The following is a 15408-nucleotide window of genomic DNA, read 5'->3' as shown; positions in this document are numbered from 1 at the left end:
CCTGTTCCATTCACTCGAATAAAACCAACTATTGCTATACATATGTGGATGCGAACAGCATGTAGGCGACGTAGACTGTACACAAATACTCGTCAAATATATTCTACCGAGGTGTATTTGTTCTGCGTCTGTATGTATTAGACTCCTCGAACAATATAGTATGAAACAACTCAAGCAATAATAAATGTCTAGAGACTATCAATATGTGTATGGTAGGTTGGTGGGTAGGTGGTTGGTTGTTGGTGGTTGGTTGGTTGTTGTGGTTGGTTGTGTGGTAAGGTTGCCTGGAAGAGATTGCTACTCAGCAATAAGGCCGCCTATTGTACTTATTTTATTTCTCTTTTGTTTTGTATTTTGTTTTTTTCCTGTTTTTTGCAATAAAGTATTTGTTATGTTATGTTATGTTAGATATTGAAAAATGATCTGTGAAACTATAAGTTTCTATAATGGTTACAGAGTAATTAATTTCGATAAATTTTCTTAGTCTACGAGAAGAGGCCTCGAATCATTAATCAAAGTTGAAGCGAGTCGATATATCAGCGGAGCTTCAGGGCTGGTTGTAAAGTTGAAGGAATCCTTAGCGAGCTCGTTTGCGGCGTCTGGGACGTGTGTAGATAGCATCGCCGGCCACACGCGGCCTTTGTCTGTGGACACCGTGACAAGGTCGCCACCGCCCGCTGTATGCCGCCTATATAACCCAACTTGTGAATTACACCCCGGTCGTTCTCCCCTATAAAGGCCACAAACTTCTTTTATGTCCGCCTTTAGTACATTTACTTTATAACACCCCTACATCAAACTAAATGCGTAACGTTAGCTACATCCGTAGCACATTACTACGGCGTAGAGGCAAGATAAAAATATCGAGTCGTAAGCGTCAAAGGAAACACTTGAATTGCAAATACACTCGGCCGAGCCGGACAGCGCTGGACTGCAGGCAACAACTTGACAATATATCGAATACATTTGATATAAAATATTTGAAATACATTGCGATACACGTGTTGAGAATTGCATACTTACTTCAAGCGTTTCTTTTCTCAAACATGTTTAAACTAATCTGTTGCTCATTTTAATAGTAAGTAGTTAATATATTAAATAATAAATTTAATAAATTCTATTGAATTATAAAAAAAATCTGTTTCTTCTGACAGATATTCAAGAAACCTTTCAACGCAGTTGACAAATGAACTGTGATCTCTCGTGAGTAGAGCACGCGGTTGTGTCTTAGGCTGTTAGCATACTCGAGATCTAAGCCCAAGGCGGTTCTAATCCCTCCTTTGACAAATCTCACAGGCGACATCAGTTTTGATACTTTAGCGGCGAGGCTGTGTCTGTGCGTGTATGAGTGTCGTCAGTAGGTGATGTAGGGACGTGAGCAAACAGCCGTTGTCCGCTCGTTGTAATCCAATAAGGCGGCCTCGGGCTCAAAGGGCCCGATAAGGAGCGTTTGTAAGGCCCCGACACAAGGCTTTCACGCACTGATTGACCTCCCGAAAAGGGTTGTAAATGGTGTAAGTCTGCTTTGATACGTTTCTTGAGGTGTCGTGCGTGAAATAAATTCAAATTCAATACTAAATCATCGTGAATAGAAGGTCCTGGTGCGAACGATAAACTTCAGTGGGTACGTGTACGGGAGTCGTTCTGTAACGTGTTATTTACTGTTGTGTTGATTCTGAGGTGTGCTACAATGAGTGGTGTGAGGTTTGACATACCTCACTTGTTAACCCTGCATAGGTAATTTACACCTCTTTTTCTTATCGTGTGTGTTGTGAGGTGGCATACCACCATCATCAAACCTGGTGACAGGGTTATGATTGAGCCACCAAAGGCCCCTGACATGGCTCATGTAATGATTATTCACTTACATCAGTAAATAGTAACCGGGACCAACGGCTTAATGTGTCTTCCGAAGCACGGATCATCTTACTTTTGGACAATCAGGTGATCAGCCTGTGAGCCAGTGATATGGCCCCACCGGGATTCGAATCCGGGGCCTCCGGATCGTGAGTCCAACACGCAACTACTGGACCACAGAGGCCGTTATTTACACTGAAGTGTATATATTATTTATTTTCTCTTCTTAAGTACGTGAATCTTTAAAATTGCCTAAGAGCTGTTGTCAATAATCTATTTATCGATGGTTTTCGCTTAATAGTACTTAACTTTTGTCACTTATTTTGACGTATTTTTTATCAAAATAAATGCCTAAAGTAACTTTAGTAAGCGAAACCCATGAAAAAATAGATTATTGCAAACGGCCATAAATACTACATCGCGACCTACACCAACTGGCGCAGCGACGAAAGGGTCCCATAACCATTGACCATTGAGATATGGATATAGAGGGGGAGAGTCGTGTGTCAGCTACAACAAGGGTGAGATAACGTCAGCTGACGCGGTGCGGGGTGCGCAGGTGGGCGGTTTTGCCTCGTCAGGGATCCGCCGGTTGGTGACTCACTTTATGATCCACACCTGAAGAGCTTTACCAACAGTAATATACACGATTACACCGTGTTAAATGACGTGTGGTTTAAAAAATTACCTATAATGTTTTTTTAAAAGACGTTAACTTATTTTCTACATAGTTTTTTCTTCTATCGTAAGGGTTGTGACATGGATTTCAAATTTCAGCAATCCTAGTGTCAAGGTTACTATTGAGCCACCAAGACCCTTGACATGGCTCATTATAACAATTACGTACTTACATCAGTAAGCAGCAACAGAGACCAACGACTTAATGTGCCTTCCGAAGCACTGATGTCCCAAACAAACTAGGCATCACATAGTGATTTTTATGATTTTTTTCCAATGGTATTTGAAAGAAGAAGAAAGAAAGAAAGAAACGTTTATTATATTTGAACCCGGAACCTCCGGATCGTGAGCACTCTCAACCGCCGGGCCACATAGACCGGTACATTGTAATCGGCTTGGTGTATTTAAGTATTTCCAGCGTATTGAATGAAGCCAAAGCAGCTGGCGTATAGATTACGGCGGTACATTTTGAGACGTCCTTTGGGCGCTGGTGGCGATGGCCCGCCTCAAGCGCGACGGGTCAGAGCCGCCCCCGCCCCCGCCGCCGCCGCCGCCGGCCCCCGGGTTAACGGGACGACATGATACCCGGTGATGAGAATTTTCAATAATCTCTTACTTTGATGTCGACAGAGATCAAAGGTTTTGAATAAAAATAACTACATAAGTTTACGTTAAAGATATTCTTAGAGTACTTTTTCCCATAGTATTTTATTCATTCTTTGCTATAATTTCTGTGAATATAAAACACTTACCTTCATTTTATTATAACGAGGTAAAGTTTTTTTCCGTGCTTTGGAAGGCACGTTAAGCCTTTGGACCCGGTTACAATTTACTGACGTAAGTGAGTAATCGTCACATGAGCCATGTCAGGGGCCTTTGGCGGCTCAATAATAACCCTGACACCAGTGTCGCTGAGATTGGTAATCCACCTCACAACCCACACGATAGACGAAGGTGTGTTTTGTAATATTGACTGAATAAACAGACATAAATGCGCGTATGCAAGCCCTAATGCGGTAGGCAGAGCCACAATGAACCAAAAGACAACTTGCAGACACTTTTGATACGAAGCCCCTTTTCTTCTGTCGTGTGGGTTGATCAATGACCGACAACCCTGATGTCAGGATTACTGTAGTGACGGCTCATGTATCGGCTACATACTTACTGCGGTAAGTATACATATAGTAGCCTGAACCAACTATTTAACTTGTCCCCTTTTTTTGACAATCGAGTGATCAATGTCCTAACCAAACTATTTTTGTGATAATTGTCCCACCGAAATACAAACCCAGGATTTCCGGATCGCGTTTGTACGAAGTACTAAGAAATGATGAACCGTTTGATGAAGTGATCGGCGCATAATGCATAAATATATACATGTATTAATACATGATATTACTTGATGTTTAGTGTGTAGCGAGCCCACCTGTGATGTTATTGTGGTCACGTGCGAGCTCGGTGCTCCATCAACGCGATATACCATCCAACAACGCCCGGTTCATTATCCTGACTACGCCGTAGCAATCATAACGTAGCACCCAGCTACGCCCTGACGCTACTAACGCTGCCATACTCCACCAGAAGCGAAAGTAAGATTCTCAATTGCGTAATTTTGTTTAGAACTGTTTAATGGATAAATCTAGAACGCTCTAAAATAATTTAATTATTCCTACATTGCTCTTTACTTACTTTTGCTCGGTAGGCGTGGGTTCATCTTGCGATGGGTGTACGTCTGACTACCCCAATTGGGATAAAGTCGTGAGCTTTTGTGTTTTATGTTTTAGTCTTTTATTTGACTTACACGTTAACAAAAATATAAATAATATAAAGATGGATGGTAAGCCATAATATGATCCTTGTAGCCCAGTAGGTAGAACGCTTGCCTTTCACTTTGAGGTCGCAGGTTCGAATCCAGCACAGGCCTAAACCAATGATTGTCGAATTTGTTTTCGAATTCATGTATGGATCATAAATGATTATCACATGCTCAGCAGTAATGGAAAACATCGCGAAGAAACCCACATTCCCGAGAAATGCGTTTTCGGAAGTATGTGACCTAACCTGTATTGGGCTGGTTTTCCCTTCGCGGGTTGGAAAGTCAGACAGGCAGTCGCTAAAAAACCGGATATGTCAAATTTTCAGGTTGGGTGGGCGGACCTTGATAGGGGCGGGATAATGCTAGGGAGATGAGGATAATGGTAAGCCATAATATATTATGTACCTACTTGCAGAAATAGCTACTTCAATCAGGAGGAAAGTTCCAGAATTATGTTCTCTAAATATAATATTTTTAGGAATTCAGAGTGGAAAATATTAAAAAAAATAGGTTTCAGTTACTAACAAAAGAATTTTAATAACAATTAATTAATTTAAAAATACGAAAACAAAAATAACTAACGAACAATACGAAACTACTAGCAAAACAATTCGATATATAAAGAGAAATAAGTAAGACAAATAACGCGCGGCGCAACACGTCCGTTCGGTACGAAGTCGAGTAAGCGAAAGAGGCGGCAGCGTAGAGGGGAATCGTATTTATGCAGACTGGTCACTGACGTCACCGTCCACCGGTACACTGACGGGGAAATTCGCTGATACGGCCACTCCTGACTCCCTGACGTCCTCGTCAGGCGTAGGGAACGGCTCTATTTCGGGGTCATCGAGCAGCGGCATGGACCTTGAAGATGGACCAGGTTGAAGTCCTTCGTCAGGCTCCAGTCTTCCTAGTCCTTCAGCTCCTGTATCAGACCCAGTAGAGGGGCCTGGTCGAGACTCTGTAACAATCTCTGTCTCCTCAGTACCTGAAATCGAGTATAAATCTTTATTTTATGCCACCTCACATAAATTACGGGTTACATAATTTAAACACAAGAATATAATTTGAAAAATAAGAGATAGATAGATAGCTAGCTGATAGACCTTTTAACCCAAAGAAAAGCAATAAATTTACAACGGTATCCACCTCACTAGAAAATCTTACGGTTATTACTTGAAAAATACCTAAGTAAATAGTAAAAATGTTAATTAGTGAGGCTAAAAAAGGAAGAAAATAACATTAAAATGTAAAATAGCTGAAACATAAAACTCATTAGCAAGTTATCTATTTATGACTCTTTATACCAGCCACAAACAAATAAATCAAAGTTATTCATTTATGATTCTGCAATAAATCACAAACAAATAAATAGGTACCGGTAATAGCGCTTTCCAAGTAACTGTAGGCAGAGGCCTTAAGTCCGCATACCTCACAGTTAATACAAGGTCTGTCTACTCATAGCACAGACATCACACAAACCTCCAAAAAAGGCTTCACACGTCTCAGGAGTCCATTCACCACGCCAGGGTATCATGAACTGAGCGGCAGCATAGGTACTTTTCCCATAAGCTCCGGCAAGCAACTTGAGCTCATAGCGCCCATTGTCCAAAACACGCAGCACACGATATGGTCCCCGCATGCCCGGATCCAGCTTGCCCTTGGACTGCGCGTACTTCACGACAAACACCAGGTCATCCTTGTTGTAGACTCTGGGTGGTTGCCGGCCCTCGTTGACCCGCGCATCCTGCTCAGTCCGGTTCCTCTCTAGCCGCTCGGTGGTCCTTTGCCTAGAGAGCTCTCGCAGCGCCTCGCGGTTCTCGGGTGGAGTATTCACTGAAACATCTCTTATTAATGTACGAACCAACGGCGTTGTGTTTTCTGAGCCAACAAGTAAATTTAGGGCAGATGACTGTGTGGTTTTCTGCTTTGTCAAATTTAAAGTTAGCTGTAACTTCCACAGTACTTCTGACCATTCACTCTTTTTATGGTTGACTTCAATTCGTAACATGTTCAATACAGTGCGAATGTATCGTTCCGCTTGGCCATTTGCATGGTGCATTTCAGGGGTTATGTGGTGAACTTGACAGCCCATTTCATTCACCCAGGAAGTAAAACCAGCGGACTCAAACATGCGTCCTCTGTCGCACACAATCATTTTTGGAGTTCCAAATAACGAAATGACATTTTGGAATACCCGTTTCAGTTCAACTAAATCCTGACGATAAATGGCAGTTAAAAAGCAAAATTTTGTAAACGCGTCGACAATTACAAAGACATGTTTATATCCTAAAGATTCTGGCAATGGGCCCAGAACATCTGCGTGTATAACCGCAAAGGGAGTGTCAGGTTTCGTCCATGAAATTATAGGTTGCAAAGGAGCGCGAGGGACACGTTTGTGCGCTATACAAGTCAGGCAGTGGCTTATATATTTTGAAACAAAGCTGCGAAGACCAGGAAACCAGAAGTGCCTCAAAATCAGATCAATAGTTTTCTCAGCACTAATATGACTATGTTCGTCATGGAAAATACGCAATAGGCTGAGTCGATTTCCCTTAGGTACAAAACACAATAGTCTCGGCTCACCACCAACTGGGGTATATCGGTAGTACAGTATATCTTTACGTTTAAGGTACCTAGTAGCATCTATTTGACCCTGATCTAAAGCTTCCATTAATCGTTTCGTTTCCTCATCCCCTGCCTGTGCTATTTGAGCCCAATTACGTGGCTTGTCAATATTATTTATACCACTGACCGTAGGATTACGGCTTAAGTAGTCTGCATGTGGCAACATGACACCCTTGCGATATTGGATGGTAAAATTAAAATCTTGTAGATACACCCACCACCTAGCCACGCGAGGCAACAAATCTTTTTTCTTTTGTGTAGCTTTTAATGCGTTACAATCAGTTACCACGGTGAAGGGTGTACCTATCAAGTAATGTCGAAAATGCCGTAATGACTTAACGACAGCAAGAGTCTCAAGCTCATAAGAATGATAACGAGCCTCGGACCCCTGGGTTACTTGGCTATAATAGGCCACTACCCGCCGACTACCATCCCTATGAACCTGTAACAATACCGCGCCATAACCTGCACTGCTCGCGTCTGTATGAATTTCCGTGGGTAATTCAGGATCGAAAATAGCGAGAATAGGCTCACTAGTAAGGAACTTAATGACCTCTTGACGCACTCGCTCCTGATCGGGGCCCCAAACAAAGTTAGCATCCTTTCGGGTTAATCGAGCAATACACGCTGTTTTTGTGGAATACCCAGGAATGTATTTACGGAAATATCCCGCTAAGCCCAAAAATTGGCGGGTTTGTTTCACGTTACTTGGCACCGGGGAGTTAACTAACGCTTGAATCTTAGCTACGGCTGGGCGGACGTTTCCATTCGAAATAATCCTTCCTAAATATTCGATTTCCTCACACAGAAATGTGCACTTACGTAAATTTATAGAAAATCCGGCTTTTGTGAGGGTAGCAAGTACTTCTTTTAAAGTTTGCAAACCCTCTTCTACTGAGGAATGAAGAATCAAGCAATCATCAATGTAAACCACTATTTTACCGGCATCGATAAACTCTCGGAGAGTATTACTAATTATCCGTTGATAGACGATAGGCGCATTAGCTAAACCATATGGCATTTTCACATATTCATAATGGCCTTCTGGTGTAACAAAGCCAGTTAAGGGAATTGATTCATCGTCTAAGCTTATTTGATGGAAGCCCGTTGCCATGTCGAGAGATGTAAACAATTTACTTTTACCTAACCGGTCAATATGGTCATCAATTATTGGCAACGGGTACCTGTCTTTTACGGTAATGCTATTAAGCGCTCGGAAATCGACACACATTCGGTCCGATCCATCCTTCTTTTTAACAAGGAGGACGGGACTCGAATATGGGGATTCAGAATCCCGCACGATACCTTTGGATTTCAGGTCTTGAACTATCTCACGAACCTTTAACTTCTCGTTAAGCGACATCCTATAGGGCCTATAACAAACGGGAGTTTGGCTATTCAAGGTAATATGCATTTGTCCGGTAGTAACTGTCGTTGCAGCGGTGCCAGAAATCATAAAATCCGAAAATTGCTCCAGAGTAGATGTAAGACGTTGATAGTACTCACCAGTCAAAGATGTGTTTATTCCATCAATCGAGATTGGTTTGACGGCAGATACAGTAGCCGGATTATATTCGTAAATCAAACGCTGCGAATCCCTAGTCCTGACAAATTTTATACCCTCTCTATTCAAAACATCCGTCCCTATAATGAGTGGTGCGTTCATGTATTCATCGGGCACTATTAAGAGGTCCGCCTCGATAGAAATGTCCTCCAGTTCGATAGTCACGGTAATATACGACGTGATAGTGATAGGTGAGGCACTAACTCCTTTTATTTCGCGATATGTAAATTTGTGAGCACACGAGAGATGTTTAACTACAGATGACGAAATAAGTGATGCGTTTATAGCCCCACTATCAATCAATATGTCAACCGGTATGCCCTGTACTATTCCTACCACAATATCTTTGGATTGATGTGGATTGACGGTGGAACAAAAATTTACATTTGTTTGCTTGTTGGCGTCCGACCGTTGTTTTGCGAAACAAACACTTATATGATGCCCGTCCTTCTTACAGTAAGCGCATACCACATTAGAACTCGATTTTGGAGCACTTGAAGATTTGTTTACTTCTGTCGAGGGACCCGTGCGAGAATGATCAATTTTACGTTTTTTCGTACATTCCACTTGTTTATGACCGGTTTCTCCGCATATATAACATTTGACAGGGACGTGTGGCTTTGCAAATGGGCGTTTTAAATTGTTATTCGGTTTATTGTTAAAATTTAATGGGTTACCGTAACCAACGGGACGAGAATTTTGTCTATCTTTCGAGGGTAATTTAATAAAAGTAGCCAAATAATTTACCAAATCATTTGGTAGTAAATTCGCGTTTACAGCCGAAGCCTTAACATGAGGGTCCCTAATGCCACGGATCACTATAGACGATATCAGTTCGTCACTCAAACCCTTTACTATGCGTAATCGGAGCAACGAACGACGCGCATATTCTGCATACGTCTGATAATGATCCGAATCTGTTGACATGACTTCGTATAAAATACTTGCCATATCAACTCGCCTGGCACATAATGGCTTGAAATCATTTTTGAAATTGGTCCAAGAACGGTCATTAACCACCCACATGTCAAGCCAAACCCTGGCATCACCCTTCAAACAATTTCCGATTCTCGATACACATTCGTAATCATCCCATCTATTATTAAGTTTGGCCCTGTCAACTTCACCAAACCATACATCCACATCATGGATGCTGGGGTCGAAATTTGAAACGTAATACGAACGCGAGTTATCGGTTTTCAGCGAATGTATAGCCTCCACAATTTTATCAGCAGTACCATCCATGGTTACAGCAGGTGGGGGAGCAGGCGTATTATCTACGACCGACCTATTCTCTAAAGCATTGAGCCGTGTCACTATGGTATCTATAGATCGTCGATACAGCCGCGACATTGAAGGAGTTGTAGATCGTGAACGAGTATTACGAACGCGACGACTACGGCTCTTATTTCGATCGCGTGATTTGCTACGAGATGGTCTTCCACGTGAGCGTCTATCGCGCGATCGCTCCTGACGTATTCGCCTGCCATCCGAACGAGATCTATCGCGAGGACGACTTCGCCTACCCATCGTGTTTACGAATAAAAATTTTGAATTTTATAAAACAGAAATTTTGAAATTAGCAATTACTTAGCCGAAAAGATGTGAGCGTGAAGGTTTAATAGATCCCACTTCTGATTTTAGGAATTCAGAGTGGAAAATATTAAAAAAAATAGGTTTCAGTTACTAACAAAAGAATTTTAATAACAATTAATTAATTTAAAAATACGAAAACAAAAATAACTAACGAACAATACGAAACTACTAGCAAAACAATTCGATATATAAAGAGAAATAAGTAAGACAAATAACGCGCGGCGCAACACGTCCGTTCGGTACGAAGTCGAGTAAGCGAAAGAGGCGGCAGCGTAGAGGGGAATCGTATTTATGCAGACTGGTCACTGACGTCACCGTCCACCGGTACACTGACGGGGAAATTCGCTGATAATATTTTAATTAAAAAACGATGTTGTAATCGTCAGAAAACCACAAGATGTCGCTACAAGGCTCGCTTGGTCCGAAATGCTACGTGACTACACGTATTGTAGCCAACACAATGTAAGCTACATACAAGCAGCTGATCAAGCGGTTATAAAATGCATGAAATATTTTTAGCTGGTTGTTTATTTACCTTGTAAGTTTGGAACGAGAGCGAGCGATGAAAATGTTTTCGCATTTGTTAGAGTTTCTTAACATGAGTCGGCGCGGTGGCCCGGCCGGGTCAATGACCGCGGCCGCCTGGCCTGCGGCAGCTAATTTTAAACAAAATATATGATGAGTACAATGAACCCGACACACCACTCTTCGTATAAAATATTTTTTGGGATATAAGTAATTAAAAACACGCCTAAAAATCCCTGGCAATATAGACTTACATGGGGTTCTGCGGGTGAGGACACGCAGCGCTCCCCTTTGTCCGGCCAAGAAGTGAATGCCATTTGCGGCAAATCTTCAATAAGTCCGTAAAAAGGGGGTTTCTACTCCTTGTTTCACAAGAAGACAAGAGGTTAGACTACAGGTGAATAGATGATGATGATGGTCGGTTGGTTCTAAAATCAACTCACAAACCTGGAATAAGTCTATCGCGTTTAATTAGTCTGGACATAATCGCTCCGCGTAGTCCGCTTCTGCGACAACTCGGGGATCATAAGCGGTGTGGCACGTTTCTTTCCCCCTCTGACGTGCCAGGAGCACGAGCACGATACAATTGCTATTAGTTTTCATATATACCGCCAGTTCGCTTGTTATTACGGAATTATTTCATGTGAGTGTGTGTGGGAGGTGTAGGGATTCATCACTTGTTTTATGCGAGAGCTGGCAGACCAGCAATCTCCGGTTGACGTTGCCGGGACCACGCACACACCACCACGTGCAACGACGTTTATTTAATACCTCTATTTTCTATTTTACATAATGTATCTCTAAGTAATTGTAAAATTTGTCAAATATAGCAGAATGCGTCTCATACACTCTCCACCTAACATGTATTCACCTCAAGTAACGTAACACGAGATTTTAGTTTGTTAATCAAAATGTGTCAATCTGGCGCAGCCCGCTCGTGTCGTCACGGTGATGTGATTACAAACGCGAAGCAATTACACACAAATGCCGGCTGTCGGTGAACAACGCGCTAATTAATAAATTGTTGCGTCGCGACGCGTTACTTAACATCAATTAGGCGTGTCATGTAGCCTCATGAATCCTCGCTAACTATCGCCGGCGGGGGACCCGCGTGACGTCACGGGGGGATGTAATCACGGCGGGGTGGCATGCAAATAGTTCGGCAGGGCTTCGCCGCGGCAAGCACCTCTAATGAAAATGTATCGCCAAATAGTTGCGGAACATCGTCTACACACACCGCTGCTGGCTATACACCGTACGCTACCTATCACACCCTCATTATACTAGACTGAGCTTCTAAATTAAAGGGTTACCTCCGTTGACTCCCTCTAGAAGTCACGAACGATTTCAACATACAATTTCAAATATAAAATTTTATAAATTCCACACATTTAGCGGGTGTAATGACACGCCACACTCGCGGGGCGTGTTGCGGGCTAAGCGCCGGCTCGCGTGATGTCGACTCTGACACCGAACATTGCTTTACCTGCATTATTAGAAGCGGCTTGATGTATCACCGAGTTTACACGACGAAGGCGTAATCGATCCGGTCTATATAAGTCAAATCAATCTTTTGAATATTTACCAACAGTTTTACGATCCTAAACTGGATGTGTTGTTTATTATGGGAGCGAGGGCGCGAGAGTGGGACCCGGAGCATGCTTTTCTACTTAACAAGTGTTTATGTAACACACGGCGTGCCGGGGTATCGTAAGGGATGCTGTTTATGTTTACGTTCGCAAGCTCGGAGCGCTCCCGCGCGAAGTAGCAGCGCCAGCGAAGGTAACCTATTTTTAAAGAACTTTCAAATTTATCGTCACCGGAGAAGTCACAAAACTGCTTACAGACGACCCCCGGGAACAACTGCGAACAAACAACAAAATAAACGTTAGTGATAGCTCCCGCCCTCCTACACGCTCACGACAAATATTTCAAATATATCGCACCTATAGAGAGCAGGAGGTGAAACATCAGAACTTTTACTAGCACTTGTGTACAACAACGCACACATGCGACTGTGCACCGTAATTGTCACATATACTTGTGGTTGTACTTTAATAAATAAACAAACAACATAAGTATTAATACTATCCTGTTCCGAACACATTTATCGCTAAACAATAACAATATAATGTGGTTTCCAGGTTCTGTGCCCGATTAAAGGCTATGGTATGTTGTTGTGTTGTGTTAAACAATAAGTTAACATTGTTTTATACAGAAAACGTCACGGAAGGTAATTTATTCTTCACCTGATCACAGCTTGTATAAAGTGAATCAGTTGGGGACGCGCTGGGTGTACGTCTGCCTCCCCGCGGCTCCAGCTTGCTTACAGAGTGAGTGCAGCGGACACTGCCACCGTCGCAGGGGAATACACTGCAAGCGATAGAAAATATGACAGATGAGACAGACTCCTATAAGTACGAGTTTCTGAACTTATTTGTTACATAATATAATATATGTTGTCTATATAGGGATTTTTCACGATTTTTAACTATTTTAACAGCAGAGAATGTTATTTATTTCATTAAGTACCCAAAACGACTCAAACTGTTAAATAATCCCTGTAGTTCATTTGAACCAATCACAACAATGTACGAGTACAAGCATTGAGGAATACAAAGGGTCCAACAGCGATACAAAATAGTTTATTTTTTTATTTTTTAGAAAGTGGTATCGTTATTCTCGTTGTGTAAAAAAGCTGCACTCGCCGCGAATGCCACAACAAATGTAACAATTGTAGCACAAAGATTGCATAGTAAAAGTAAATGCAGTGTTTGGGATTTCTTTTTGTTGTTTGTTTTAGAAGTAAACGTCCGTGGAGATACCCATATTGTAGTGTTTCTCCGTTATTCTTTCTGACCTCAGCAATAGTTGTCGGCAAGACACGAGGCAAGCTAGATTAATACAGTTAGCCCCGATGGCCACATAATTCCATTACCCGAGTGGAGCCGCGCACGGGCCGTGAAATCGAATTTGAATAAAAGTCAACATCCTTCCGCGGCGTATTAAAATCAGTCGGCGTGGAGCCACGCGGCGGGCGAGCGGCGGACACGGGTGATTGCAAGTCAACTTACGAGGAATACACGATAGCAATTATCACAACACGTGAACACGTTACGTATCTAGAATGGTCCTACTAATCGTACCTAGAATGTGTTTATTTCAAATGAATTACCTAATTTTGCTAGAAAATCAGGACCGAGGTCAGTTTATCAAACACGATCAAATATTTTTGATAGGAATTTTGACAGGAGTGCTCAGAACCCAGATGTGCAGATACGACATGAATAACATTTCAGTAGTAGTGCTTGTGTTACAGTTAAAACGCGTTTTCTGTAGTAAGAACTAGTTTTAACTGATATACATATTTAAACGGCAGTAAATTCTAGTTTTAGAGCAGACCTTTAGCCGGAACTAGTGACATCTGCACACCGCTGGTCGCAGGGCGCCGCGGGCCGCGCTCAGCCGGACCACTCCGACTTATAGCCGACGTCCTCTACGCCTACACCTCCCACATGCTATCACACCCTCTTTATCACAATACACTCCAATAATGTTAGGTATATTGTAAGTACAATATGGAGGATGATACGAGTCGTGTACAGTCTGTCGCTGTGTGCGTCATGCAAATACATTGAATTCATTTCAACAGAAACTTGCGTATATATTTTGAAAACTTTATGGAACGCTATGCATCAGTTTGTGACAAGTATTCCACCATTGAAGTTGGTGCTAGAGAAGCCTATAATACCTAACCCGACGATTAGATTCGACAGTAAAATAGGAATTCAAAAAATTCAGTAGGCGTTCGGCATTCTTAATAAAAAATGCCATGTAAATCTCCACACGTACGGGATTTCGACGGTCGTTGCCCCGCCATACGAGTATTATAATAATACCTATCATGATATCAACATTTGCACAAGCCCGGGGAGAAAATCGTTTATTGTATTATGTTAGTACAATTTATATCGTATTAAATCAAATGTACCTAAGTATTACCGGCACAAATGGAAACAATTTGGCGGCTATGTCTGAACTGTGCGCGTAGCAGGTACCTAGTACGTTACTCGTAATATCCGCGACAAACTGCCGTGGCTGGCGGCGAGGCGAGCGTAGGGTCTACCTGCAAGCTTTGATTTGATTCAGGGACTGAGACATTCACAGACTCGTTGTAGTATACAACTACACAGTTTAACGAAAGAACTTTTAATTAAATAGTTTCCATTCAGTGTGAAATTCCAGGCTGCAAAGTGTGAAGGTTGTCAGCTGATCGTATTGACAACCCTCGAGCGTTCCGTTAAATTCTAGTTCTCAAAGGATTTGGCAAATATCGCGTCGCTTTTTGAAGTGTTCGCTAAACTTGTAAGTCGGAGTAAAGTTGACCGAGCGCCGTGCCGCCCGCAGACGCCGCCCGCGCCGCTCGCGCCACTACTTGTAATTAAAACTTCCTCACCTTCGAGTATTTCTTCTAAGTTTTTTTTTCTCTATTTCAAACACCGCAAGAGAACATTTCCCGAGTTTTCAACTTTTACCGAGTCATAGGCACTCCAACGAAATACTTGTTGGAAAGTTGAAATAAGTACATAAAAGGACTTAAGCGTTTACCTTAATTAGAATTTGCAATGGAGGAATATTTGTTTCTTAGAGCCGTGTGTAAATTGTAGATTTGCCTCGCAAAATATTCGCTATTTGTCTGCACGAATAGTGAAGAAAGTTGCTTCAGTTGGTATGGCAGGCATGATGT

General features: G+C 42.2%; 2 protein-coding genes across 8 annotated transcripts in view; one reads left to right on the top strand and one right to left on the bottom strand.

Annotated features, from left to right (window-relative positions):
• Window positions 1–15408, top strand: part of LOC126373913 (zwei Ig domain protein zig-8-like) — a 505869-nt gene that overhangs the window by 454322 nt on the left and 36139 nt on the right. The gene's annotated exons all lie outside the window — the stretch shown is intronic.
• LOC126373660 (uncharacterized) lies at window positions 4885–10051 on the bottom strand. The gene is made up of 3 exons (XM_050019885.1): window positions 8483–10051; window positions 5831–6184; window positions 4885–5336 (listed from the first exon to the last, which is right to left on the bottom strand). The coding sequence occupies exons 1-3, from the start codon at window positions 9891–9893 to the stop codon at window positions 5071–5073; spliced, it is 2031 nt and encodes a 676-aa protein (XP_049875842.1). The 5' UTR covers window positions 9894–10051; the 3' UTR covers window positions 4885–5070.

The sequence above is a fragment of the Pectinophora gossypiella genome, chromosome 2 (assembly GCF_024362695.1).
Source record: "Pectinophora gossypiella chromosome 2, ilPecGoss1.1, whole genome shotgun sequence".
Taxonomy (NCBI): Eukaryota; Metazoa; Arthropoda; class Insecta; order Lepidoptera; family Gelechiidae; genus Pectinophora; species Pectinophora gossypiella.
This window is presented reverse-complemented; position numbering and strand designations above follow the sequence as displayed.

Coding starts and splice junctions, on each gene's coding strand:
- LOC126373660 (XM_050019885.1), bottom strand. CDS start 9,893: ATGTCGCGGCTGTATCGACGATCTATAGATACCATAGTGACACGGCTC. Junction 6,185..8,482: donor AATAAACACATCTTTGACTG/GTGAGTACTATC, acceptor GAGATGTTTCAG/TGAATACTCCACCCGAGAAC. Junction 5,337..5,830: donor GTGTGAAGCCTTTTTTGGAG/GTTTGTGTGATG, acceptor ACTCGATTTCAG/GTACTGAGGAGACAGAGATT.